Source organism: Rhodnius prolixus, unplaced genomic scaffold (assembly GCF_049639745.1).
Source record: "Rhodnius prolixus isolate KJV_2025 unplaced genomic scaffold, Rpr scaffold_3, whole genome shotgun sequence".
In the NCBI taxonomy this organism is placed as follows: Eukaryota; Metazoa; Arthropoda; class Insecta; order Hemiptera; family Reduviidae; genus Rhodnius; species Rhodnius prolixus.
In genome coordinates this window covers 4,689,414-4,716,973 of record NW_027411603.1, presented here as the reverse complement: position 1 = coordinate 4,716,973, position 27,560 = coordinate 4,689,414, and the positions used below count along the sequence as shown (strand labels likewise).

General features: G+C 30.7%; 2 protein-coding genes and 1 long non-coding RNA gene across 8 annotated transcripts in view; 2 read left to right on the top strand and 1 right to left on the bottom strand.

The window, feature by feature from the left end:
* The window catches only part of milt (trafficking kinesin-binding protein milt), a 126,415-nt gene extending 116,093 nt beyond the window's left edge, over positions 1-10,322 (bottom strand). The window contains exons 1-4 of one of the 5 annotated variants that reach the window (XM_074127009.1): positions 10,066-10,322; positions 8,936-9,079; positions 7,031-7,141; positions 2,823-2,908 (exon numbers count right to left, since the gene is read on the bottom strand). Coding sequence is in view for 1 of the 5 variants with exons in the window: in XM_074126997.1 (XP_073983098.1) it covers positions 998-1,004 (7 nt within the window). In the remaining 4 variants the exon portion in view is untranslated. Of the gene's footprint in view, positions 1-997; positions 1,140-2,822; positions 2,909-7,030; positions 7,142-8,935; positions 9,080-10,065 lie in introns of those variants that run through there. The other 4 variants (XM_074127004.1, XM_074127006.1, XM_074126998.1 and 1 more) reach the window with 4 other exon arrangements.
* Positions 189-1,754, top strand: LOC141453610 (uncharacterized). Its single transcript, XR_012458092.1, has 2 exons — positions 189-382; positions 481-1,754. It is a non-coding gene; the product is annotated as an uncharacterized lncRNA (long non-coding RNA).
* A 366-nt stretch (positions 10,323-10,688) lies between the features above and the next one.
* LOC141453596 (ubiquitin-protein ligase E3B) lies at positions 10,689-27,249 on the top strand. 2 transcript variants are annotated; one of them, XM_074126994.1, is made up of 20 exons: positions 10,689-11,329; positions 12,551-12,691; positions 13,240-13,387; positions 13,738-13,917; positions 15,017-15,205; positions 15,293-15,484; positions 16,912-17,183; positions 17,528-17,688; positions 17,864-18,035; positions 18,138-18,256; positions 19,469-19,647; positions 19,753-19,898; positions 20,479-20,615; positions 20,718-20,881; positions 20,981-21,099; positions 23,722-23,865; positions 23,953-24,082; positions 24,225-24,389; positions 24,880-24,991; positions 26,555-27,249. In XM_074126994.1, the coding sequence occupies exons 1-20, from the start codon at positions 11,172-11,174 to the stop codon at positions 26,725-26,727; spliced, it is 3,201 nt and encodes a 1,066-aa protein (XP_073983095.1). In that variant the 5' UTR covers positions 10,689-11,171; the 3' UTR covers positions 26,728-27,249. The 2 variants fall into 2 exon arrangements, with proteins under 2 accessions (XP_073983095.1, XP_073983096.1); XM_074126995.1 differs by lacking the exon at positions 12,551-12,691.
* Positions 27,250-27,560: the final 311 nt, after the last annotated feature.

Here is a 27,560-nt window from a genome sequence, read left to right as displayed (position 1 = left end):
TAAATATAATAAAGATTACAGAATATAGCTATACACCGATTACCAATTAATATTTTTTAGCCTTAAGAACAAATTACGATTTTTAATTTTGACATTGTATTTTGATATTGATCAAACAAGTCCTAGTATGATTATCGCGTAAATATTTGTACAGCTGATTACATAGAAAGTGTGCAATCTGTGTCTATTACAATATCCCTTATTGATCGCTACAATTCGAGTATTTCCCAAAGTTTAAAAATAATTGAGTTCTAGTCGATTTCAGGTATCAAGTGGCGGCGAGCATTTTAATTCAAACAATGATAGCTATCTGACCTAAGTGATAAGGACTATGATTGAACTTCAACCTGCTTCACTGAATGGGTGAAATCAAGGTCTAGAGGTATTTGTTAATAGTAACCCTGAATAGAGTCTGATTTTAGTATCCTTCAATATCTCGCATTTTCTAAACCACTAGCTGATATTTTGAATCTTATCTAGGCTCAAGGAGTTTAACTAATTGTAGAATTTACTGACGGGTCACTATTATTATTTTTAACTTATAAAGAAAATACTGGTAAAAGATTCATGATGAATTCAACGGAGACAGAGAAATTATCAAGAAATGAATCGATGAACTTACAACCTGAGGAAACTATACTAATCAAGTAGACAAAATGAGGAGACCAAATGATGGAACCGAATTCCAAGAGAAAGCCTGTCTTAATTTAAGTTTTACATTATGGAGTCGCAGAGGTTAACATGATCATAGGATGTTTGCCTTATAAAGATTTTTGAATGCTTTAGATATCTACTTTGGTTTTAATTTATATCTATTTTGATTAAAATTTAACTTTAAATTGTTAAATAATAGATATCAATAATAAAAACTAAAATACAGTCTCAGTTTATTAACTGTGATTTCACCAACTTATAAATATTAATGTAATAATCCAACCGAGACTAGTTTTTTATAGTTTTTCTTAGTGATAATATCTGCAAAAAATAGTCTACGTACCTAGCATTTTTAGTTATACAACCTTAAATAGCATCAATTATCCTTTGAGACTACCATACTAAAACGTGAGTAAAAAAAAGATAATCCTTTACTGACACCGGATGGATTAAATTGATAAGTAAATTACCTCTTCGTTGTAAATTTTTTTACACAACACATTTTAGAACTAAATTCAAGATCATTCAAGAAATTATAATCCATAATGTTTAAAAGAAAAGAAACTTGTAAAATTATCTTCAAGTAAGAATTAAAAAAAAAAATGTTCTTTAGTTTGTGAAAATAAGTTGAACTCCACTAAGTTGAAATCCTGATGATTTCTATCATATGTTGATTTTAAATATATTGAAAGTAATGTAATTTTCTTTAACGAAATAAAAAACTGTTCAATTAAAAACAACGCAAGTATAAGAAATATTATAATATCAAAACTATTAACTTTGCCTTGTCCTAAACTATCACAACCTTCGTAACAAGATAACAATCATTGTAAACAACCCTTTTCAACAGTGTTACCTGCTACAACAAAATTTTGAACTAACCTTATTTTCTACTTATACTTTAAATAAGACTGTTTACAGATACTAACAACTATTTTGAATTCGTCTATTAAATAAAAACAATTAATCAACAAACTTTTTTTTTTTACTTTAAATAATTATCGTTAATATTATTATAAATTAGGAATAATAGCTAAGAATGATTGATTGTAAGAAATGCATATTATAAATCAATATAGACGCCTGAATTTCTGAGTTTTTATTATTTCTTATCCTGGAATAACCCTATGACGATTTTAATAATAATGTTCCCAGTATAAAGTCACATTGTAAAGGAGTTCCAAACGCAGGAGAATTTGGAGGGGTGTATACAGGTCCGGATTTAGATGAAAAGAGGCCCTAGGCTATTCCAATTATGAGGCCCTTTCACCTCCCATTTTTAAGTTTGTAAATTACAAGAGAGATAATAAAATACATCACTCCAGTGATACATCACTAAAACAGTGTTTTAGTGTTCACTGTTTTTAGAATAGTGCAATTTTAATTTTGCTAACAATTTGAATGTACGAGTAGGCCCCTCTTGATCTTGAGGCCCTAGGCTGAAGCCTAGTTAGCCTATAGGAAAATCCGGCCCTGGGTGTATTTCTTCACCAATTTTTTATTTGTAGTAGCACCTTTAAACATCTGGGAGTAGATGATATTGGGGCATTGGCGTAATCAAGAAGTGAACTGTTCAGGAATTATTTGACATCTGGAGGAATTATCTGCACCTCCTAGGGTACCCTTGGAAAGATAAGATATAAGAAATTTGTAAAAACCATGCAGAGTACCTAATGACAGATAATTACTTGCAGTAAAACTGACAATAACAACAACAAAAATACACGATTAAAATGTCTTCTCTTAAAGCAAAGAAAAAGTAAAAAGGACGAGCCACAATAGATTCTCACTGAGTCACGATAGTGTAAGCTTTCTGGACAACCTTCGTAGGAGCTAAGAAGAAAGGACGATTCAGAAAACTCAAGCGTAAAAAGAGATGTCTGTTGAGAATAAAACAGGAAAACAGCAAAACTCGTACCATGCAAAGAGCTAGGCGCTCATGCTTCAAAGCAATAAAATACTCAGGAGCTCATCAAGAAGCTGAAACTTCAGAGTATGGAAACAATGGTTACTCACAATATCTGAACATAAGTTCTACATTAAATAATTAAAATTAATCCTAAACATAACAAATTACAAAATATTTTTTTACTTATTAAATGTACATAATATATAATTCCTTAACTAAATCCCAAAAATTTTATAAAATATTTTAAAAATTCACCTACCGGTGATAGTTTGTGCGTCTGTCGTGAGTGCGGTGGGTCGGGGAAGACGACCATCCCCTAGGCCCGCCAGTTTGGATGACGCACACCTGGAACAAGGAAACATCTCGTTATTACAAATTTGAAAATGGAAAACTTGTTTTCTATTAAAAAAAAAAAACTCCAGCATTGCAGATTCAAGTAAAGAGAACGTTTCTGTAATAAAATAGAGAGAAAGATATGGTTAATCTTCCCTCCAAAAGACCCAGTTTTCCCTATTGAACTCCATTACCAACTATATATATTAATAAGAATCATATGTGGAACTATACTTTTTAAATTTGAAGAAAATTGGCTGACCCGAAGACCCAGATTTTACCAGAATTTTCAGATTTTCTTGAAAAACTACTACGATTTTCTTAAAAACTGTCAAGAAAATTAAGAGAAAGTAATTGTATTATTTAATTTAACGTATACAAAAATTATGTATTTCGATAATAGAAGTGCAAAAAATTACAGGAAAATATTAAATGGAAATAAGTGCATGATTAAATATAATAATGATTCATTAGTTCTTACTTCTTAAAACCGAACTCCCTGATTTTTTTATTCTTTCCAATTAAATTTCTTGAGAAATCTTCTCTGTTTAAAGATACTGATATCTTGGTAATATTGCTTTAAGAAATAAAAAAGAAAAACAAAGATTCTCTACCAAAAAAAAAGTAATTAAAACTCAACAAAAAATTAACTTAATAAAAAAGATTCAAGTGAAAATTGAAAGAGAGAAGAAACGACGGAAATTGCGACACTACTTTACAACATAAAGGTAGATAAGAAATTTATCTATAATCTTTTGGTAATATAAAAATCTATAGAGAACACTCACACGACTTTTAACTTAAATTTTCTTGAAACATGTAATTTTTACTTTAAAAAAAAAAATATATCAAAGAAAATCGTTGCAGCCATATTGAACAAATCCCAAATGTGTAACAATGGTTTGATTTCTTTATTTTTCAATATTGTAGATGACATATGTGGGGGTCAAACATTGTCTAGATGAGAAGCGAAACAGTAATCATAGCAAATGGTTTGAAGTCGTTGGTTCTGCGCTAAAAAAAAATGACGAAAGTAATTTCATTTGCCGCAAAGATTATGGACCAGTGTTTTACGGGATGCCAAAATTATTATTTTATCCGTCTTAGCACGGAAGTTTGTTTGTTTTGTTGTTGTTGTTGTTGTATCCCAGACCAATTTGAGATTTTCATCTATTTTCATAGGTAGAGTTTGGCGTAGAGCAGTGGTTCCCAAACCTTGTTTATGGCCAAACACCATTTTAATCTTTTTGTTGTTAGCAGGGACCTACAAGGTTTTCAATATCACAATAAACTACTTTTAGATTTTAAAAATAAACTATAATTAACATTGTGATTATGGTTTTCAGTGCTTTTTTTGAGCTTGCATTTTCTTAACAATATGGGTAATCCTGGGATTGATGAGATTGCTCAAAACGACACGCACATCATCATTTGCTTTTTAGTCGACTCCTGGGGACTTGTTTTTAAGGGCTCGACGTCCCACTCACCGCGCCGTAGCCGCACACGCGGCCGCATGTCAAATAAATATATTATTACTTTAAAAATGTTGAGTGTTTCGTGGACCATATTTTAGGTTCTTGCGGACCACAGGTCTTGGGAACCATTGGTGTAGAGGATTTGAGTTTAACTATGTTTCCGTCTCCTACTACACTTGCTGACTTTTTTTCTATTGATTACCATTGTAAAATGGCAAAAAAACAAAAAATAAATAGCAAATTCTATCTACCACTACTGGGGACCAACAGATGAACAAATCAGGCTGGTGATAAAAAAATAAATAAATAAATAATCAGAACAATATAGCAGAAAATTAAGGTATTTTGGAAAACTGGAGGGATTTTGAATCGTCAGTAAATCCAGCCAAAATCAACCAGAATTGGGCTCCTATCTAAATTCCAAATTTCGGAAAAACTACTGTCTGTAAAACCTTTTAGAGTCAAATGAAGAAGTGATAACAGTTGAAGATGGGTGGGTATAAAATGTTCTTTCAGATTTCACGTAAGAAATCTATTCTCTGGAGAACGGTGTGAATAAAAATGAACACTGAAAACTTGAGAACACCTTGACCTCGAAAAAAACACCGGAGCTGATTCTAGTGGCTCTTAAAATAAAATTTTGAAAAATTTAAAAATTCTATTAACTTACACAAATGATGATAGTAATTCTTTTTTGCATTTAAATTCACTTTGTTGGTTTGGATTCAATTTTAAATTATTATTAACATGTGTGTACATGTTATACGCACATTGGACATTATTTCTACCAAACACTTTTATAATGTTAAACATTGTTCATTGAAAAAAAAATAATAATAATTCCAACATACAACAACCATAATAACTGGCAAGCAATGAAAATGTCACTGTTTCTAACGCGAGCCTTTTGAAAGTATTATCTTATTTTTTTTTATATATGTATACATAAAAAAAAAAACTTTAAATTATAGTTAAGATTACAGAAATTAAGATAAGGTGTTCAATTTCTGTAAAAGCATGTTATAAATTGTGTCAGTGATTAGATTGGAAAATTTAAAATATATATCTTACTTTCTTGAAAGAGACCCTCCCCCAAAAAAAAGTAAGTATTACAAATTTACATTAAAGAAAAATATTAATTTGTTTTTTCCTTCGAAAGAAAATGTACTGTAGATTTTTCAAAATTTGATTTTTCACACGAAATATTTGAGATGTTATTTTTGAAAGTGGTATAAGTCCATTTTTCCATGTATCCAGATATTTAAGGTTTTGCATTTGAATTAATTTAAAAATATTCGTAAACCTAAATCTACTCAAGTGATGTTATTAACACTATACATCTTTTAAATTTTATTATGAAATAATAATTATTACAATTCTTAAAAAAATAAACAATTTTTTTTTAGCTCCAAATGGACTTATACCACTTTCCAGAATAACATATTACAAGAAATAAAAACAGGAGTAAATTTAAGTACATATTTTTATAGACATTATAGCTTTACTGAAATGGGTTTTTATGTAAAAAGTAATAATTAAAATGAAGACATTTAAATACACGAATAACGCAAGTTTATTTTATTTTTTTAATTTCAGTTATATTAAAAATATAAAAATGAAAATTACTTCGTTAAGATCTTTAAAGCAAAAAAAAAAAGATATTTTAAACTTATTTTTCTTGTACAGTTAGCATAATATCTGCTTCAGCGTACACTGAAGTAGCAATAATCAAAAATAATTGCAATAAGAAAGTTGTTTTAATTATAACTATTAGAAATGGACTTATTCCACTTTCAAAAAAAAATCGTACTCCATTGAATGTATTATTATAAATATCGAAAGAATGTGTCTATATCTTACTGAAATTACCATGAACTCATTTTTTTAAAAATTGGACTTATACCACTTTCAAAAATAACAGCTCACTTGTTTGTGAGTGTTTTTGAACAAGAAAAATCTCGAAAAACTGAAAATATTCATTCACAACATCCTGTTGCCTGATTTTTTTTTGGGCTCGAAACTTAATTTTTGACATCCTCTCTGTTAACACTTAAGCGAAATATGTAAGCGATGATTCAATTTTGGTGGATATGAACAGAAACACAGACAGAAAAAAAACAAAAAAACACACAAACCATAAAGAAAGGAAGACCATTTGTTAAAGACTACTTTTTTTTTCTGACCCACGGGACTTTACCGGGTATTTCCGGTGATAAGAATCGAAAATCTAATCGATTACAATAACTTCTCTTAGTACAATAAGAGAGAAAGAGAAATAGATTTCTCTTTTTACTGCAAAATTAACCTTATTATCATTTATGTGACCACATCGTTTGTACAAACTAATCAGGAGGATATTGTAAACAAAGACAATCAATATTCTGTCGTAAAAATTATCACAGTATTTTTTCTGTAAGGTCATGAACTGCCTTTTCTAAATAGAGTAAATAGTATTCAGAATTGTGCAGTTACCAGATTTTTTTTTTTAATCTACAGAAAAAAGCGAAAATTTCAACAATTTTCATCTTAGAAAAAGATTAAACCAGTTCTAGTTCAAACTATAAACAAGAGATGCCACTGAGCTGACAGCACATTCATAACTGGATTCAAAACAGGCCAGATTATTATTAGAATTAACAATTGGGCATAAAACTCTTACTTTCGTTGTAATCCTCAACTTTATAGCGGGACACCGGCCATTTCCTGGGGGGATCTTGAATTTAGTATGGGTCCAGTATAGTAGGGCATCTCATATAGTCCACCACATGAACTGTAAAGTATTAGAATCGTGTCAGAATTATCGATTTTTCATCGTAAATATCCGCTTTAAGGGCCTGTGAATTCGAAACTGAATGTTGGTATGTATGGTCAGCCAGATTCAAAAATTAAAAAATCGCATAGAACTAAAACTTGAATCTTCTGTTCTTTATTCGAATACAGTTTCTGATACTTAAGGCTTTGGGTCAAAATTTGCCAATTTTACATATGTGATTTCCTAGTAAATAACTGCAACGATTTCCTTTAACATTAAAGTATAATACTTATACCTATCACTTTTGTTTTACACTTTTTTTAAATAAAATTCTTGGGTGTTTTATTTAATTTAAAACTTGAATTTGAAAACTTATTTTTGTTTTTTCTTTTAATTTAAGACACCTGAACAAATGAGGTCACTGGCAACTGGAGAGCTTTTTTTTCAGTGCACTGCCGGCCTGCGTACAGTGAGTTGCAAGGAGCTCCAAGGAAGAGAAAAATCTAAGAGCTAGTAGCTGGATTCGAATCCAGGATCTCCGCTTGGGAATCCAGTAACAGTAAGAGCTAATCCTTTCCCAAACTAATATTTACCTCTAACTAAAATTGTATGGATTGTAAACGTGCACATTAGGACGAATTACAAAGTTATTGATCTACGTACAAGGAATGTGTATTCGAAAGAAAATTGGAGACCATTTCTTAAGCAATTGTAAGAAATATGGGCTAAGTTGACTTTAGAGGAAGAATTAGCTTAATAAAGCAAAACCCTTGATAACTTAAAATCTCTATTTTAATTTCTGTTGACCGTTTGTTCTCAGTATAAAGGCGCTTGAAAAATGTTTTATAATAATTTACTAAGGTGTACTTTGACTGTAATCCTAAGCAGTTTCTTATGTGGGTTGTGTGAGTGTTGGAGTCGCTAGTATTGGGTTTTATGACTTAGGACTAATCGTTGGGATGCTAGTGATTTCTGGTAAAGAAGAGGTTGGCCAAATCTGGTGCCTTAATCCCCATCAAGGGACTCGAGCATACTCTTAGAATGTCATTTAATCGTGCTTTCTTTTAGGCGTGGGCAGTAGAACTTTCGCAGCTGTCATCCTTTTATAGGAACTTGTGAGTATTCTCGGCCGCCTAAGATGGTGGTTAGGTTTCAAACAAGGAAAGTCTTACATGGCTATGTGTAAGGACCATCGTGGGTACGTACGAAGAGCATTAGAGGAGAGGCTTGAGTGGCACCAGTGAGGTATCAATTGGATTGCTGTAGGGGAAGTTGTTCTGGTTCTTTTGACGAAGCAATGGAATTTCAGAATACCCTGAAAATACTATTAGATTGGGAGAGCTTACACTACTTATGTTACTGTTATAAGTGGAATAAGATTGGGTTAAGGTTAATTTAGATGACCAAATAGTATAGTTTTTCGCAGCGAAGTTACATAGAACCCAGGAGTTCGAATATAGTGTTGTAGCTCCCCATGGATATATAATTTATTCTATACGATGAATGTCCACTAAAGAAAACAACTTTTGAGCAGAGGTTTACAACCACAATTTAACTTCAGATTCGAACATAAGTTGGTACATCAAGTAGTAATGTTAATAAATTTAAAATTAAATGCAAGAAAAAGTATCATACACAAATTACCATGCACTATTGATTAAAATAATTATTTTTTGAAACTATGGGCGCCTATATTAAATGCGACCATACCTTTCATAGGAAGATCAGAACCATATAAATTAACTATTATTATGAGCAATATACATCACTTATTGTTAAATTATCCGTAATAAACAAAAATAATAATATTACAATTTTTTATAATCTGGTTACTTCTGATTGTAAAATCCATCAACATTATTTCCGAATTTCCAATGAGTGCAGAGTTTGTGACTGTCTAATTATTGATGTGACCTTTTTAAAAGAAGCCTCTTCTTTTAGTACAATGATTACTATCTACACAGGGACAAAGAGAACAAAAAATAAAAATCTACAAAAAAAAAAAAATTAAATTAGATCATTTAATATTATAGATAACTAATTTTTCACAATTATTAATTGGAATTTTATAAAAATAAAAAAAAAATCATAACACAAAGAGATGGTAAAATTTGAACTTTCAGACGCATTATTTGCAGCTAAAATAAAACCACAACAAAAATAAGTCTACTTTATCAAAAAATTTAAATGAATACTTCTAGTAAGTTTCAAGAATTTCCATCATAAAAAGAAACCGGGACTTTTAATGATAGTATCAGTAATAAATTTTAAAAAACAAAGAGAATTCATCAATCAATAACCGAATAAAACTTTTCAATAATTTCAAATTGAAAAAAATGAATGTAAGGAAGTTATATAAAATATTTAACACGCAAATTAATCCATGCAAAACGAAACATAAAATGTTATATAATTCAAAACCGAAATAGGAAATTTGAAAATTAAATTCACCATTTTATAATTCTAAGTACTGCCTAGGATTCAAAAGATTTTTCAGTTATACATGAAAAGTTACCACTCGATTTTGTTGTTTATGCTTTATTTGTTCTCTGAATTTATTTATCGAATCAATGAGAAATGTATGTCCAAATGAAGAGTTTACTTTAAGAAAAGTATATGAACTCACTGAGGTAAAAATATTGAAACTAATCTCGATCATCAAAAAACATCAATAATATTGTCAAGATGTTACAGCAGAGAGTAAATATTTGGTTGCCTATTGTGAAACCAAAATATACATAACTTCTCAAATACAGAAACTAGAATTTGTATCAGGAAAGGCAGAAACTGACAGTAGTTTGAGTAACTCTTTCAAGGCAAAACAATGAGTTCAATACCAAATAAGGTAGTATTTCAAACTCAAAGTAGTACACCTAAATGATTTGTTTTAATCTTGTAGTTTTATTATAATAATAATAATAAAAAAAAAACAAGACACTTACCTTCGATACTAAGGTACACAATTACCACTCACCATTCCCACAATTTGACCACAGCCAATTCGATAACAATTCCTCAGACATCCTTAGAGGCAATTTTTTTGACCACTCCCCTCTCCGCGCGCAAAATTCAGCCCTACTCTTTCCTTGTTATCTATTGATAAATTTGAAACATTATTTTTGTTTTATACAATCGTTTTCTTTTTGAAAAAAAGTAACTGTTTTCTTTGTAATTGATAATTTGCTTTTAATATCAATGAAGAACGTTAGAACGTTTTTAAACAAGAATTAGACTCCATTTGGTTCATTATGAAATTTTTAGAATTAAAATTAAGAATAAAATAAATATTACTATTCATAATTTTGTTAAAGCGTTCTATATGACAAAAGAAGTTTTCATATTTTGCCGAAAAAGTTACAAAACTTTATAATGTTGATTCACATAAATTTAAATCAATTCATAAAATAACAGGAATACAATTTTAATTTAAAACGTTATTTATTTCTATAGGCAACAAATAAATGTTAAAATTGCATTATCATTTGAAATTTGTTCCGAAATTTGAAGAGTGATGTAATAGCCATGTAATCTATAATCAAGAAATCAGCTGACTTCTTGCTTGTATGTGTGTGTTTTGTGTCTGACCGAGAGGGCATTGTTCGTTTCGGTAGGCTAGGTGAGGTTAATTTTGGTGCAATAATCAATTTTGTTTTAAAGACTGAATTTGTGAGAAGTTGGCAATTTTAATTATCCTTGTTTAATTACAACTAATGTATGTTTTTACTGTAAACATTTACTTATATTTTTTAAGAATGAGCTCTGGTTTGTATTAGGTATTAGTTTATTTAAAAATGTAATATTATATCATGACATGAAAATAAACGTTGTTATTATTCCTAGCTGATATTAAGAATAATAAACTTGTTAGAATAGTTTATTTTATTGAGGGTAATAGAGTTTAACGTTATTTGCATATAAGTAAAAGAGGTTCCGTTATTAATGTTATCAGTTTTGAAGCTATCTCATCTGTTTATGATCCTATTTGAATTCATTAATATGAGGGACTATGGCTGAAGTTGGTTTATAAATTTTAAAAAAAGGGAAAATAATGTTTAAGCAGGAATCAGAAAAAGATGCTTTTCTTGAACATACTAAAGCGGCCAGAGAGGAACGAGCTAATGAAAAGAAACGAGAAATTGCGGCGACAAAAGTGCAAGCCGTCGTTAAAGGATGGCTTCAACGACTTAGATATTCCAGGATAATATTGTGAGTAGGTATAAGTTGTTTAATATTTTGTACTATTTACAATGTAAGAAATTTCTATTCATAGTTACAAGATCTGATCAGTATCTGTTGGACTTCATGTTAAAAAAAGTTAGAGGCAATATTAATGTGTTCATTTCCTTCAAAGTAGTCTCCAACATAAAGAGTGCATAATGCTTCCGTTGCTGGTAGTAACCCTGGTAGGTTTTATTTTTATTTTTTGGAAACGCTTCCAATTTAACAGCGAATTCTTTGTTTATTTCGCCATACACTAAGTTCTGATATTGAGCGATGTTAAAGTCGCCTTTACCACTTCTTGAATTTAAATTAATTACATTGTAGAAATTTGTATTTGTTGAGCTTTTTTACAGTTCTTTCTTTTAGTGCGGCAATAATGTAGAATATATTGTAATTCACTAATGGTAGGATAACCGATTCAAAATTGTGCATATAAACACAACAAACACTGACTGAATTTGAACCAGCTTATAGTTGTTATTTACCTCCTGTATAGAAACTATAGAAGTTCCTAGTTGTAGGTATATTAACCTAAATATGTTTCTAAATATTAAAGATTTTACACTTTAAACAGCCTAAAGAGAGGTTTTCTGCTGATAATTGCCCTAGAATTGGCAGCCTCTTTAGCTAATCTGACCGTAATTTCTCCTTAACCGAATTGTTCTTTGTATCCACATAATACTTATTTCGAGATAAATGAAAACGTCAAGCAGGTGTAGGGCATTGGAATTAAAAGAACAAGATGAAAATGAAAAGCTAGTTTTTTAAAGAACTTTTGGTAATGCTCATTACTTCTTATTCTTAATTCTTATTGCTACAAGTTCCAATTTTATTGCAGACCTAGACTTGGAGTAATTGTGCCGAAAAATATAGACCCTGTATCGGGCAAACCAGCTAAATTAGAAAAGTTGGTATTGGAATTTAATACATACTATTTACGTCGATCTTCATGATCCAATTTTATTATATTTTATTATTATCTGCACAACATTCATCCAAGAACGTTTCCATTTGCATTTTCTAAGTCGATTTTATTTTTTATCTTCATACCATTTCTGAAAACCTTTGTACCTCTGATTGCTCATTTACTTCTAAATCCTATACATTTAACATATAATTGTTTAATTCTCTTATCCCAGACCTAAAACAAATTAAAATATAAATTATTTAAATATCCTTAAAATTGATTTTTTCCTTCCTTTTTAGGGAAGAATTTGATCGAGAAATACCAGACGATGTAAAATCACCAAATATCAAGCCAGCTTTACATTATTATAAAATTATAACAAGATTTATACTAGTCTGGAAATTAGAACGAGATAAAGTCCGTTTTGAAAAGTTATGCAGGTAATTTTTTAGACCTCCCAAATTGTTAATCTTCAGTCTCTGTTTCGGTATAAGTCTAGTAAGACAAGCTCCGCTGTGTTATGGTAATACCTAGGTTCCAGGTCGTTTAGTGGACATTAAAGTTTCATTTTTGCTAGCGTGAGTGTGTTTTTAGATTAGAGTTTATTTGTAAGTTGGAAGGTACATATTTTTTACAGAATTTAAGTTTATCTTTAGGTTCTACAGATGTGGCGAATCAAGTAGTCCACTTCTCATTTAGCAGGTGTATTATATGATTGTGTGCGTTCATAGAAGTATATTTAAGAAGTTTGAGTGGGAGAACTTAGAGTTCTGAAGTTAAAGAACCAGGCTGATGTTACTGGATGTAACAAAAAGAAAAAGTGTTAGCAGTAAAGGGTCCACTTAAACTAGACTTTAATCCTGATTTTTATTTACTGATTGTAACCTCTTTGTGCAAATGACCATTAGTTCAAGTAACGTAACCACTTCATTTTTAAAAAAAAAAAAAACAGATTGAATGCGAATCTAATGGACTGATTATTTTACAGTTATCTGGTTGCAAGCGTGGAATCTGATAACGTTAAAGTGAGCTATGTTGCAGTGGCATTAAACAAAGAAATATCATTATACTGGATCAAACAGATCAAGGTTATATTGTGGAGATGCTGTGAATATTTAGACACTCTTAAACCTGAGGTATTTCAGAATAATTATGGTTAATTTCAAGTAATTTGTGGGACTCAAACCCATGGTAACGAGTAAGTTGATTAAATAAGTTGGAAAAGAGTATTTTTTCTACCGTTTGTTATAAGGGAAAGTGAATTTTAATGTATACGTTACTATTTTTACTTTTTTTTAAGTGTAAGTAAAGTTAATTAGCTAAAATGTTCGATTGTGTTGCAATATAGCGGTTGCGGTATGAAACCTTTGTTTGTAACTTTGAAACCTAAGGAGATAGTAGCGCAAAAAGAACTATTTGGGAAACTCCTCAATATTCAGTATTAATGTATACCGTATCTATATAATCAGATTCTCAAATTTTGTAGGTACCTTCAGATATTCGTTCAGTGTTGCTACTTCTTCATACTCTAGTTACTTTTACCTGTACGAAAACATGGAAGATATTGCAATCAAAAAGTATGGAGCCACTTCAGGCTGGTATGGTTCAACTTTGTGCAAATATTATGGGATATCTATTTATGAGAGGATTCTATCTAACGTTGAAGGTATTGATTTTGGTTTATTTTTATTTTTTTTCCTAAGTTCTGTTCTCTTTTAAACTGTATGAAGAGTGTGTGACCTTGTGATGGTTGAGTCGTGTAGAAAAAGCTTTGCAGATTCTGCATTTTTTAAGCGAAATTTTGGCTTTTATTTATTTCTGTTTTGACTCTTATACTAATTTTTCATTACATATTAATTAATTAAATTTGAAGGCAATGTAAAATTTCCAAACTTTATCACCTAATATCTCTTCTTTAAATACAACTAGAAAACTGCAATTATGAACAATTGTTGAGGTAAACTAGTTCTGTAATTGTACATATTTTTGTAGAGATTATACCAAATAGCACAGGAGGTTCAGCAGTTCGAAATATGAAGGAAATATTAAACTCTCAAATTTTATCACCTTATATTTCCTTCAGAAAAAAACAGCTGGAAAGCTTGAACTGCGCCCAATTGTAAAATATTTAATAAATTTCATTTTCGAAAAAAAAGAAACTTCGAAGGTGTTACTTGATCCAATTGCGCTCACAATTTTTTTGTACTCAAATTAAAAATTTGTGTCATAAAAAATTATTTTTTGATTCTTATGTGTCCATAAATGTGTTTTATAGTTCATTATTACTTTATAAGTCAATCAGTTCCATTCGGAAATAATTAGCAAATTTTGTAAAAAATTAAGATGAATCTCACGGGCCACATTCAGCCCGCTGGCTGCGGATTCCTATGGCAATTGTTTTTTACCTAAACATAGATATAATTATTTGGTCTACCGTAAAGTTGTGAAGTCTCTAGGTACTTCAGGAATTTATTATTTACGCCGCTTCGTTCTGACGATTTGGTTATCTGTCCTAGGCAGAAACATGCACACACACTCACTACGAGATCAAAACTACCTTATTTCCCAATGTCGATCATCTTTTTAGGAAAGTGTTTCATATTTTTATTAATAGTAAAGTTGTACTTAGGTCTGGTTTATAATATTAAATTCACTATCAGAATCACAATAATTTCGAAATAGTTTGCAAAGTTTTTTTATATTAAAAAAATAAGTTGATTAATTAATTTTAAAGAATTGTATTTATTTATTTATTTATTTTTTAGTGTGTTCTAGTTCGCGGACTTTCACGATCAAAAATCAGTTTAAAAGGTGTAGCGTTGCACGCAATAATGACACTTGCTACAAGGCCGCTGATTTCAGCTGGTCTTTCTGATAAGCTAGTCTCCATGTTTCTCATCCATATATTTAGTGTGCCTGGTCTTCTACTTCATCTCAATCAACTAGCACCAGAGGTGATAATTTTAAAACGGCAATTTCTATAGTCTACCCATTTTTTTAAATGATCTAAAAACCATGATTTTTTTTTCTTTTTTGGACAGTGTGTAACCATATTAGAAACAAACAATCTATTAAAACGAAGTCTAGAACTTCTTAGCGTTCAGCAGGATATGAGAATTGTGTTCAACGCGTTGGAAGGAAGTTATGCACTTTGTCTAATTGCAAATATTGTGCACATGGCGCACATACAAAGAGAAACTGTATTGGTTAATTCTAATGGACAACTTTTTACTGTAAATATTTTTTTTTAAAAAAAAACTGCGTAATATAGTTTTTAGAATTATTATAATCAGCATTTTTTTACTTTCTCTGAACTCTATACTTAATTTTACATTATAATTGTCTCACTTTGTTACTTTTCTATTTAATTTGATGTTTATTTGTGTACAATACTGTGACTTGAAACTCATTACGAGTTAGTAGCATTTGCATATGAGCTGTTATTTTTGAAAGTGGTATAAGTCCATTTTTCCATGTATCGAGATATTTAAGGTTTTGCATTTGAATTAATTTTAAAATATTCGTAAACCTTAATCTGTTCAAGTGATGTTATTAACACTATATACTTTTTAAATTTTATTATGAAATGATAATTATTACAATTCTTAAAAAAATTAACGGGTTTTTTTTAGCTCCAAATGGACTTATACCTACGGTGACCATTATTTTTGTATCAAAAAACAGGACAAGGAGCAAAAAAAAAAAACCTATAAAAAATATTAATACATTTACACGAGATCGGTTATTACAAAACAATGGCCATATAATATGGCCCATGTTCAGCCGAAACTGAGCGACTACTTGAACTATACACTTATTAATTAGTAACAAAATGTAAATAGTAACTCTTGTAACGTTTAGCGATCGTTGTTTACACTAGTCGACTGGTCTACTCTATCGGTAAAACAGGTTGTGTTTTACGCTAAAGGTTCGTCCAAAGTTAATGTACACAGAAAATGTTTTTCTAAACGATTATTTGCGAACTTAATTATTATACATTTATACTATATTTTTACATTCAAAAATTAAATTTTAGTATAATTTAAATTTAATTGAAAAACTGGACAAATAAATAAAAAACAGGACATTTATGCTTTAAAAAAAAAAAGGACAGCGTCTTAAAAAAAACAGTACTGTCCTGCCAAAAACAGTACGAATGGTCACCGTACTTATACCACTTTCCAAAATAACATACTATAAGAAATAAAAACAGGAGTAAATTTAAGACCATATTTTTATAAACATTATAGCTTTACTGAAATGGGTTTTTATGTAAGAAGTAATAATTAAAATGAAGACATTTAAATACACGAATAACCAAGTTTATTTTTTAATTTGTTATATTAAAAATATAAAAATGAAAATTACTTCGTTAAGATCTTTAAAGCAAAAAAAGGTATTTTAAACTAATTTTTCTTTTTTAGTTAGCATAATATCTGCTAACGAGCAGCGTACACTGAAGTAGCAATCATCAAAAATAATTGCAATAAGAAAGTTGTTTAAATTATAATTATTAGAATTGGACTTATACCACTTTCAAAAATAACAGCTCATATGTTACTCCTTGCTAGTGTATTATAAACCCAATATTCAAGATATTTAAATTTTCTAAAACGTTAGCAAGATGAAGATCTGTTTTTTTTTCTCTCTCTATTTCCAGAATGTTATAACGAATCTGTTAACCAGCTGTAGCTCTTATGTAGTTTCGAAACAATCCAATCTTACACATTGGCATCCAATACTCGGTTGGTTTTCCCAACGAATGGATAGCGGTGTACATGAATCAGTGGGACATGTAAAAACACAATTGTACTTACTTTGGTCGGCGCCGTTAGTTACTACATTACTTAGTAATCTGTTGGATGAAGCGACACCTTCAACACAACAACAGACTCAGCATTCTCAACCAAATACTGCTTCTAATTTTATCAGGTAATTTTATTTATTTCCTTCCCCCCATAACAAGAGGAAATATTGTCATCTTGCAGAATTCCTATTTTGTGTGTTTCACTGAAATACCCGTTATGGGATAACCTAAGTACGAAAAATTGAGTTTATTCATGTGTTGTAAGAAAAATCGGAAACAAAAGATCGATAACGAAATTTTATTTTCGACCATCAACTTTTCGATAGAATCATACTGTGAAGTGTGACTTTATCGAATATGAGAGTATTCTTCATATTTTTTTATATGTTTTACATTTTTCAAGATCATTTAATTTCAAAATACATAATGTCTTTAATAATGTATCAATATATTTTTCCTTTTTTGGTAGACGTGCCTTGGATGGTCGTATGAATCGTGTAAACAGTGGAAGACAATCAAAACTTAAGGTAGGTTCTTCAGACTGCCCTCTTTCCAAAGTTGCAACGGTCTGCACACTCTATTATACAGCTCTAAATACTTTAACTCAACTTAGATTGGATATACTAACAGGTTGGTAGCAAACGAAAAATTAAGTTCATGCATTAAGTACATAATAAAAATACTTAACATGCAAACGATTTTTAAAAAAGTGAATGCAAGAAAATCGAAATAATTTATTTATTTATTTATTTAAATGATAACAATTCTTTATTAAAACATAACCAAACAAAATATCTTCATTTAGGTTTATGTTATCAAGAATTAATATTATATAAATTGTGGAAATTTCTTGAATCTCTTGGCCCCAACTGTGGTTTGAAATATTTCTTGGATATATTAGCCGATAATTCTAAAAATTGTTGCCCTGATTTGAATACATTAATACTGTTTTGTGAATGTATGACACATTATGTTACGTAAGTTTTGGTTTTAGTTTTTTTTAAAAAAAAAAATTACATTACATACTTGGAACATTAATTCAGATTAATGTATTTATATTTTCTTTTCTTAATTTACAGAATACTGGATGATATTGAAATGTACGAGCAACAAAATCCCTTCAAATTATCAAATTATGTCACCATGTCCAATTTTTTGAATCATTTCTTGTATAAAGGCATTCTAAATAATTTATTTGGTATGTATAATAAATTAGCGATTAGATTAGATAAGGTTCCCGTTCCCAGGGAGTCCTGCCCAAAAGAGACCTGAAGAACGCTGATCTCTTGGCGGACTTGTAGGAGAAAAGTCCCCTTTTTGTGTATAATGTCCTCTAATCTCCAAATGCCAAAGATCTGACTTCGCAATTAAGCGATTGTAGAACAATTTGACAATGTTCTTCGCTCTTGACAAAGACTACACTTAAGATGGGCACACTTCTGTCCAAAGTTCGGAAGTTTTTTAAGTATAACACCGGTACGATCGGCTTACAAATTAATTTTGTAAATCTGTAGCGAACTGCTGTGTTAAGAAATATACGTAAAAGAATACTTTTGCCATTGTTCACCATTTCTCGTTTGAAGAGGTCAACTGTACAGCAAAGAATGGTTTCGCATATTCCGCTATCCAGAATTTAGTTATAAAATTAGTTAAATCACCATTTTTTTTCATATATAATTGGGCCCAGATTACGATAATGGTGCCTACTTTTACCAAGAAAGTTTTATTCGTACGATTAAACTTGTAAAAAGGTAAAAATTCATAAGTAAACGACTTTTTTGGATGTTTTAAGTTATTTGTTATTTTTAACTAGCATGTATGTTTGTTGCATTCAACATGAAATTTGTTGCATCATTTTCTTAGTTTAAGACGATGAACAAATTCGATAATAATAACGAAAATGGCCAAAATTCAGTTCAAAATTGCACAACCAATAGTTTTTGTTCCAGATACAATAAAATCATTGGACAAAACCCTGGGATACATTGGTCTGATATATTTCGACATAAAATCAGAAAAAAAACTATTGAAATTTGTGACCCTAACAACTGCGTTGTTTCTTGTCAGCCTGGTACACATCAAAATCCGCAGCCTGGAACAGTTACCAGTTGGAGAGTCTCTAAGAGGGGTACCATTTGAATTGATCAGCTGAGTCTTCTAGCTGGGCTATCCCTTGATGAAGTTATTGTTAATGGTACACTACAGGCGAGACAACAGATCACTTGAAATAGGCAAAAACACCCCTAAGTACGTCAGTAGTTTAGGCTTCGCTACTGGATCCGATTGCATACCCTCTCATGTCGCGCAAAATATTTTTGTTTTAAGACTCCTTAAAAATATATCGAATGTTTTATACTCGATTTTTTTTTTTTAACTTTAATTTTGTGATCATTAAACCTCTTTGTTTTAGATATGAAAGGCTGTGATGGTTCTGGAAGTAAGTTGTTTCATACAGCACACACATTGTTAATGGTACTCTACAGGCGAGACAGCAGACGTTCTTACTGCCCACCAAATCACTGGCTGATCAAAGAAATTCGAATTAGCTCGTTTATGAATGATCTTGAAAAGGGCAAAAAGACAACCCAAGTACGTCAATAATAGTCGTAATATGTCCTAGTATTTTTTGCTAGTTACAAAAACTTATTTTATCATTTTCTGCTTCCTGATTTTATTAAATGTTTTTTTCAATAGTTGCTATTGGCCAAAATGCCTCATATAATTCCACATTCAGAAAGAGTACAGCTGTTTAGAAAGTATGTAGCCAATGAGAAAACAGTGTTAGGTCTTACAGAATCAGTCTGCTTGTCAGCACATTCTACACTTATCACTGTTCACAGGTTAGTTTGTTTTTAATTTTTCCCACTTCTTATAAAAGGAAGAATAACATTCGTGCATTTTTTTTCTATTTTTAGTTTTCACTATATATTAGCTGTGAGGTAAGAGAAAAGGTGGTTAATTTTTACAAAATGGTCATGTGTATCTGTCCGATGGTGTCCATATAATTCAATAACAAAATGAAATAAATAGTTCAAATTAGTTTGAAGTCAAATTCTTATTCACCAAACAGATGAATCATTCTCTGGATTCTCTGACGGGGATGAAAAATCATTCACCGTTCAGAAACAGGAAAAATATAAAAGAGGAATAAATACAACTGTATTTTCAATAATCAATTATGCGGACCCAACCAGTATTCCGATAAATCGATATTGGATTTCGATTGGTTCAGATTCTATTGTAATTTCATTTTCGGGGCTGTAATTTTCTTTACACTCATCAGGAACTGAGTTAATTACGTCTCATTTATTTCTACATCTAATGTTGTTTTAAGGAATCCCAGAATTGCCATTTAATAACTTTTTTATTTTTATCCAAACTGATAGCACTAAGACCATATCAATATTTTTTTTTTTATAGAAGTCGCATTGTTGAAGACGGATATAGACAGTTAGCTTTATTACCTCCACAAGCTTTAAAGAGCGTTATCCGAGTTCGTTTCATAAATGAGCAAGGTCTAGATGAAGCAGGCATTGATCAAGATGGAGTTTTTAAAGGTGTTTATTTTATTTGTTTTCTGTGTTAAAAAAAAAAAAAAAATTATAGTTTATTTATTCATTAATCTTATTTCTAATTTACAATCTATAATCACTTTGCAGAATTCTTAGAGGAAACTATAAAAAGAGTATTCGATCCTTCGTTGAATCTCTTTCGAGCGACCAGCGATGAACGATTATATCCATCTCCGACCTCGCATTTGCAAGATAATCATCTACAATTATTTGAATTTGTTGGCAGAATGTTGGGTAAAGCTGTTTATGAGGTGGGTGTACTTAAATTTTAAGAAATTTAAATCTTGTTTTCTAAAAAAAAAAAAAGCTTTTATTTGTTAATTTAAGTTTTTTTTTCTTTCGATACACAGGGCATAGTTGTAGACGTTCCATTTGCTTCATTCTTTCTCAGTCAAGTATTGGGACAGACTCAAGAGGCTCTGTACTCCTGTATTGATGAATTACCATCATTAGATACAGATCTGTATAGGTCAGTCCAGCAATATTCTTAAATATTTTTTTTATTAGTGTAACATTTCTTGAATATGGTTATGATAAGCAGTCGCATTTTCTAGATTTTACTTTCATGTTATTAGAAGATTTGTTGTGAAATAATCACACTACTTTCTCTTACTACTATTTTCAAATTCCAATTCATAAATTTTTTCCAAACTTTTTATTTATTTACAAGCTTTTAGGTAAATACCTTTAGCTGGGAGTTGTAACAACATTGCACAAAAAAGTAGAATAACATTACAAAGGAAATTCAACTTTTCTTTATGAAATAAAAAATTGGAAACCTAAAGCATAACTCATTGACATTAAGTGGAAAATAACTTAATTAGTTAGACATAATTTACTCAACAGTTATCACTAGGGAACGGATTCGTATGTATTAACATATTTTTTCCTAGGCAATTTACAGACGTTTTTCAACTAGAAGTATTCATACTGACACTTTTTAAGCCGTTTGAGCCTACTTTTATTTCACATATTTCCACATATTTGGATGTTACCGCATATTTATACATATTTGATTAAAATAAATAAATATTTCTACATATTTAATCAAAATATGTACATATTTTTCATTTTGGGCATATTTTCATAATTGGGAGGTGGTTGACAGGAACTGTGAACCACAGACTGTGAATCACAGTGGTTAAAAAAGTGTTTTTAAAAGCACCAAGTCGCATTAAAATGCTAAAAGATCTCTATCCAGACTTGTGCCTTCCACCAGAACCAATATTGACAAGATGGGGTACTTGGCTGGAAGCAGCTCAGTATTACTATGAAAACTACAATAAAATCAAGAATGTCCTTTCACATCTCGAAGACGAAGCAGTAGCGATAAATACAGCCAAGTCTTTATTCGAGAAACCTAATTTAAGGAACGACATTGCATTCATTTCTGACAATTGCGTATTTCTTGCACAAGCCATTACCCAACTTGAGTCCCAAAATGTTCGACTGACAGAAAACGTGTCCAACGTTAAAAAAAGTCATCGAAAAGGTGGAAGGAATACCTGGGAGTAAGGGAGATCTGATCAGATCAAAACTGGTAGAAGTACTGAGCAAGAACAAAGGGTGGGAGACCATCTGCCAGATTTCTGATATTATCAGTGGAACAGAAGTCACCTCAGAACATCGTGTACCCATTACAACCAACGAGATAACTTCTTTCAGCAAGGCACCTATAACATCTGTGGATGTTGAACGATCTTTTAGTCGTTACAAGTCCATCTTACGCCCAGATCGTCGTCACTTTACGTTCCAACATACGAAATTTCATGTGGTTGCAAACTATTTCGAAGAGTGAAGTTTTCAAAATTGAAAATTTAACACATCTTTTTATAAATAGTAAAAATGTTCTTTGTTGTATAAATCATTATAACTTGTAAAAACAAATTATTTTGTTCCTAATAAATTATTATAAATTGTAAAAATATTCTTTTCTTGTATAAATAATTATAACTTGCCCCCCCCCAAAAAATTCCATTTTCATGAAAAAAAAAATGTCCATTTTACTTAAATATTCCAGAAAATATTTTAAGAAAATCACATATTTTCCACATAATTGACGAAAATAAATACATATTTTAGTTAAATATTTGGCATTTTTGAATACATAAAAATCCGTTCCTTAGTTATCACCCTAAGAGCAAAGAACTTCTGAGCTTCAGAGCTTGGTACATAAAATTGTAAATTTCATTAATTTGGTTCACACTATTTATATCTATCAATTTGAGAAACTTGTCTTTTAAAGAATCATTTGAAAAATGATACGTGTTAAGAAAATGAGTTCTAATAGGTAAAAGTGAGGTACATTCTAAAAGGAAATGAACAACTGAATCAGGAGAAAAAGAGTTACAAATGAGGCAAAGATTGTTTTCATCAAATTCATAATAGGTGACATTAATATAGAACCTTGCCTTGGATGAATTGCACAGTTTTAATTCTTACCCATATTGTTCAATACATTTCACTGAAATACAATCTTGCGGAGAATGCTTCAAGTAAACTACTCAAGTTTTGCTATAATACATTTTCTATAAAATCTGAAAACAAATTTATTTTCCCAGTCTTTTGAACTAGACTAAATGATTACTTGATTCTCTGGTAGAATCTGATCGAAATGTCGGAAGTTAGAAGAAATTGCCTGCATATTGCAATGCTCCAGCTGTGCTGCTTCTCTCGCACATGGAAAATCGGCACTTTCCCTAATAGCTGAATTTTGTAATTAAGTTTACTGAATGAAGGTTTTCACTTTTTTATTTTCTCCAAAAAAAAATGCATTGACGATTTTCTCTTTACGCTATATATATATAATTTCTAGCTAAATAATTTTTGAAGTAAAATTCGTTTTCGGGTAGTTCCGGTTGAAGGGATGGCGTATTCCTTCATTTCAGTTTAAAGTATTTTAAAAATCTTAAAATGTTATAAGAAATAAATTGGTTCAAAAAAATTCTTATCGAAGATAATGCTTGATGATAGAATCTTCAAAAGTTCTCGAAAGAGAAAGTCGTGTGAGTGTACAGATATATTTTTTTAAATGTTCAAAGCGTCGATTTTTTTTGTATTTACAGCATCGATTATTTTTTTTTTATTTCAGATCTCTAACATACATTAAACATTTGGATGGTGATGTAAGCCAGCTAGATCTCACTTTCTCAGTAGATCACGATGTAATGGGTCGGCTAGTTACTTATGAACTGGTACCTGGTGGAAGAGCGTTAGCAGTGACCAATCATAATAAGTGAGTGTAAATTTTTCTCTTAATAAATCGATAATCGATTGAGAATTGGATCCTGCTGATTTCTAAGTATGTGGATTTTATTTCCAGAATCAACTACATTCATTTGATGGCCCATTTTAGAATGCATACTCAGATCAAAGAACAAACTGCCGCTTTTATCCGAGGCTTTAGATCTATCATAAATCTAGATTGGCTGGCACTTTTCTCCATTCCTGAGGTTAGAAGTTCATTTCTAATGTCCAATTATGTTCAATAAATTAAAGATATTTATCATTTGTTGTATTCTGTTTCAAATTTTTAATGTGTAAATATTGTATTATATATTATTACATTATTTTTTACTTTTTTTTCCGGTATAGTTGCAGAGATTGATTTCAGGAGACAACGTACCTCTAGATATGGTCGACTTACGCCGTCATACCCAGTATTATGGAGGATTTCACGATTCCCATAGAGTAGTGCTTTGGCTGTGGGATATTTTACAAAAAGATTTTACAGAAGAAGAAAGGAAACTATTTCTAAAGGTTTGTTTGTTTGTTCGTTCGTTCACTCACTTGAAAATTAAAATCTCCGCTGTTATAATGCCGTAAAAACGTGGAAATTCTTGCATAGGGCCCTAAAGGTGCTCGCCAAGGTTTTAGAAAATATAAAAAAAAAGTGAATTTTTAGAAACGAAATGTTGTTACCGAAAATATGATTGTTTAATCAATCAACGCTTCCTGCAAAAAATCGATCGTGGATCGATAATGAACATTGCTCCTTCCTCCCATTTTTCTCTAGCAACTTGGCTTCTTTCATCGATTTTGTACGTCTTATCTCTGACCAGTTTCGGACTTTCATTATCAGAGATAGATTAACTTAGTTTAGTATAGAGATTTCGTTTCCACTGAGGTTTTCGTCTTTTATTCATTTAATTAATCTACTTTGGTGAAAACAATTACCTAACCGGGACCTAACTTCTATAACATTCTAGAATTGACTAATTTGTATTTCTTTTTTTTTTTTTTTTTTTAGTTTGTAACGAGTTGTTCGAAGCCTCCTTTACTTGGATTTGCACATCTTGAACCTCCATTTTCCATTAGATGTGTCGAAGTGGGAGATGATGAAGATACTGGAGATACCATTGGTTAGTCAAAAACTAAACGTAAAATCTGATGTAAACTTGTTGTAAAGATTGTTGTCTTTCTTTACTTAGTTCTAAATTCTTCTGATTTTCTTTGAACTTCCAATTTTTACTAAACATGATATATATTCTCATCAGAAATGGTTACAATAAAAGGAATTTTCGGGGTCGTCTCCCGGAGAAGCGTGACCTCCTTTTTAGAATATTATTTCGTTTTACATGAAGGCCTAAGTCCAGATTTAGTGAGCACTCGGCCCAGACTGGGTCAGTACCCACGACCGTTACGGGCTGCCGGGGCCGTTTGAAGGTGGAGATGAGCTTACTTGACATGGCGGTCCTAAGTAATCCTCCACTTTAGCACAAAAGTTTCCAAGGGTCATAGATGGCAGGGTACACCTCTCTTAAACTGGCGCCAGCTGTTCGCTAATAAGGCTATACTGTCTCAACCCCATCTTGGAAGCCAATCACGTTCCAAGACACATGAGCTTAAATTTACAGATCCTACAGGTCCCAGTCAAGAGATCTAGCTCCTCCCAAAACTTATTCCTTGTTAACACTTCAAGGACATCATCACAGTTATGTAAAATGAAGAAAAAATTCAGGATATGAAGGAAGCTGCTAATTATTATTCGGGATAGGTTTGGTGTAGTGATTTTGATCCAGAGTAATTAGTGGAGATCCTTAATTCTAGTTCAGAATGTAGCTACTTTTAATAGTGATTGGTTTAATAGTGATCCACAAAATGAAATATTAGAAAAAGTAAAATCACTACTTAAATTTGAAACATGAAACTAATTAATCGTAGCTTTATACCAAATTAAGAACTTAAAAAATGATCTCAAAAAACGATGCTTAAGTTAAATTATCTTTATCATTTAGATAAAGATCACAAAAAAAAAATCCAAAATATAGAATAAATAATCACTTTCTTGGTGTTTTTATAATAATAATTAAAAACCTGTTCCAATATTTGAAGGTCGATTTATTAGATTGGCTAGGTTATTCTAAAAGTGGGCAGGACAACTGTAAACTACCCAATTGTCATTGTTGTTTTATAATAATATATATTATTAGGAAATAATTATACTTAATGAAAAAACAGTTGTCCTTCTTACAGCTCACTGTCCGGTGATGGACAGTGTTGTCTGTGACGAGAGAACACTGTCCGGAGGCCGGCAGTGCACTGGAAAAAGCTCCGGGCGCTAATAACCTCAGCTGTTGATGCGCCAAAAAAAAAAAAAAAAAAAAAAATAGTGATTGGTAAAATGTTAATGGTATAGTGCACCAATTAGGTGGTCACAAAAAGTTGGGGATTACTTTACTTTTTACTTAATAATAATCAAGGCTCTGTAAGATCTTGAATCAATGCTTTCCAGAGAATACTGTTTGGGGCGGTATACAATAAGCTTTTTCCAAATCTATTAAGTCCATTTGCATACTTGTTCTTTTTCTTCTGTCCATGCCTCAAAATGAATATATAATATCATCTGATGGGAAGCCATCTTAGGGCGTCTGGCGAAGTTTATAAAGCATACTAACAGAATAAAAGTAAAACATTATTTCCAGGTAGCGTAATAAGAGGATTTTTCACGATACGTAAACGTGATCCACAGCATAGACTTCCCACATCTTCTACTTGTTTCAACTTGCTCAAACTACCAAACTATCAGAGAAAAGGAACGCTAAGAGATAAACTAAGATATGCAATCTCTAGTAACACTGGCTTTGAGCTCTCTTAACTAACAAATACATGTATGTATATTCGAGTGTATGTAAAGAATTTAATAAGCCGCCATTTTGTGTCGTCATTCAATAAATGTGATTATTTATTGTTAAAATTAAAAAAAATAAAAATCATCATTCCACATCCACATTTAAAAACCGAAGAAATACCCGCCGATTAAATTTAGTGCCTATATAAAGAAAGAAAATGTCGTATCATATTTAAAGAAAATAAAAATCTATATATTTCGGGATTTTATCCAGTAAAATTATATTTATTGTTAAAAAAAAAAAAATGTTGGTCATACTTAAAAGAATTGTACTATAATTTTTGTAAAAAATAAAAGCAAAAGAATTGTTGAAATATAGAAAGGAGTTAGAAAAAACTAGCAAAACCCTTAACAAATTAAAGAGTGCAATGCTGTATATTTATGTTTATGTAATAAATTCACTGTTGATATTTAAAAGAAGAAAAAAAAAAAATTATTGTAGCATATAATTTATACGTATATAAAAAATACATTTGTTCCAAATACATATATCAGTAGTTCATTTGATCCAATTGTATGATACTACTTCTTTCTTAATTATTTCTTTCGAGTTTTTATTTACCGCTGTCTTGGCTTCTATTAATTTACGGTGCCAAATAACTTTGTTTACAGTTGCTGAAATATGAAATGTCAAGTAGAAGTTCCACCGTACCTATTCCAAGATCGGGTATCTTCAGCTGCAAAAGCTTCTCGACGAATTTTTTACAATGTATGGGAAGGGTATGCTAAGAAGAATTGGTATTACCAGAAGAAACAATGTCCCCTTGGTTATTCAAACTTTGAACAAAATTCGTCTGAAA

What these genes read in the sequence shown, in the direction of transcription:
- LOC141453596 (XM_074126994.1), top strand. Translation starts at nt 11,172, where the DNA reads ATGTTTAAGCAGGAATCAGAAAAAGATGCTTTTCTTGAACATACTAAA. An exon ending in GATTCTATCTAACGTTGAAG is followed by an intron (nt 13,918 to 15,016) that starts GTATTGATTTTG and finishes TTTATTTTTTAG; the next exon opens with TGTGTTCTAGTTCGCGGACT. An exon ending in ACACTTATCACTGTTCACAG is followed by an intron (nt 19,899 to 20,478) that starts GTTAGTTTGTTT and finishes TTTTTTTTATAG; the next exon opens with AAGTCGCATTGTTGAAGACG.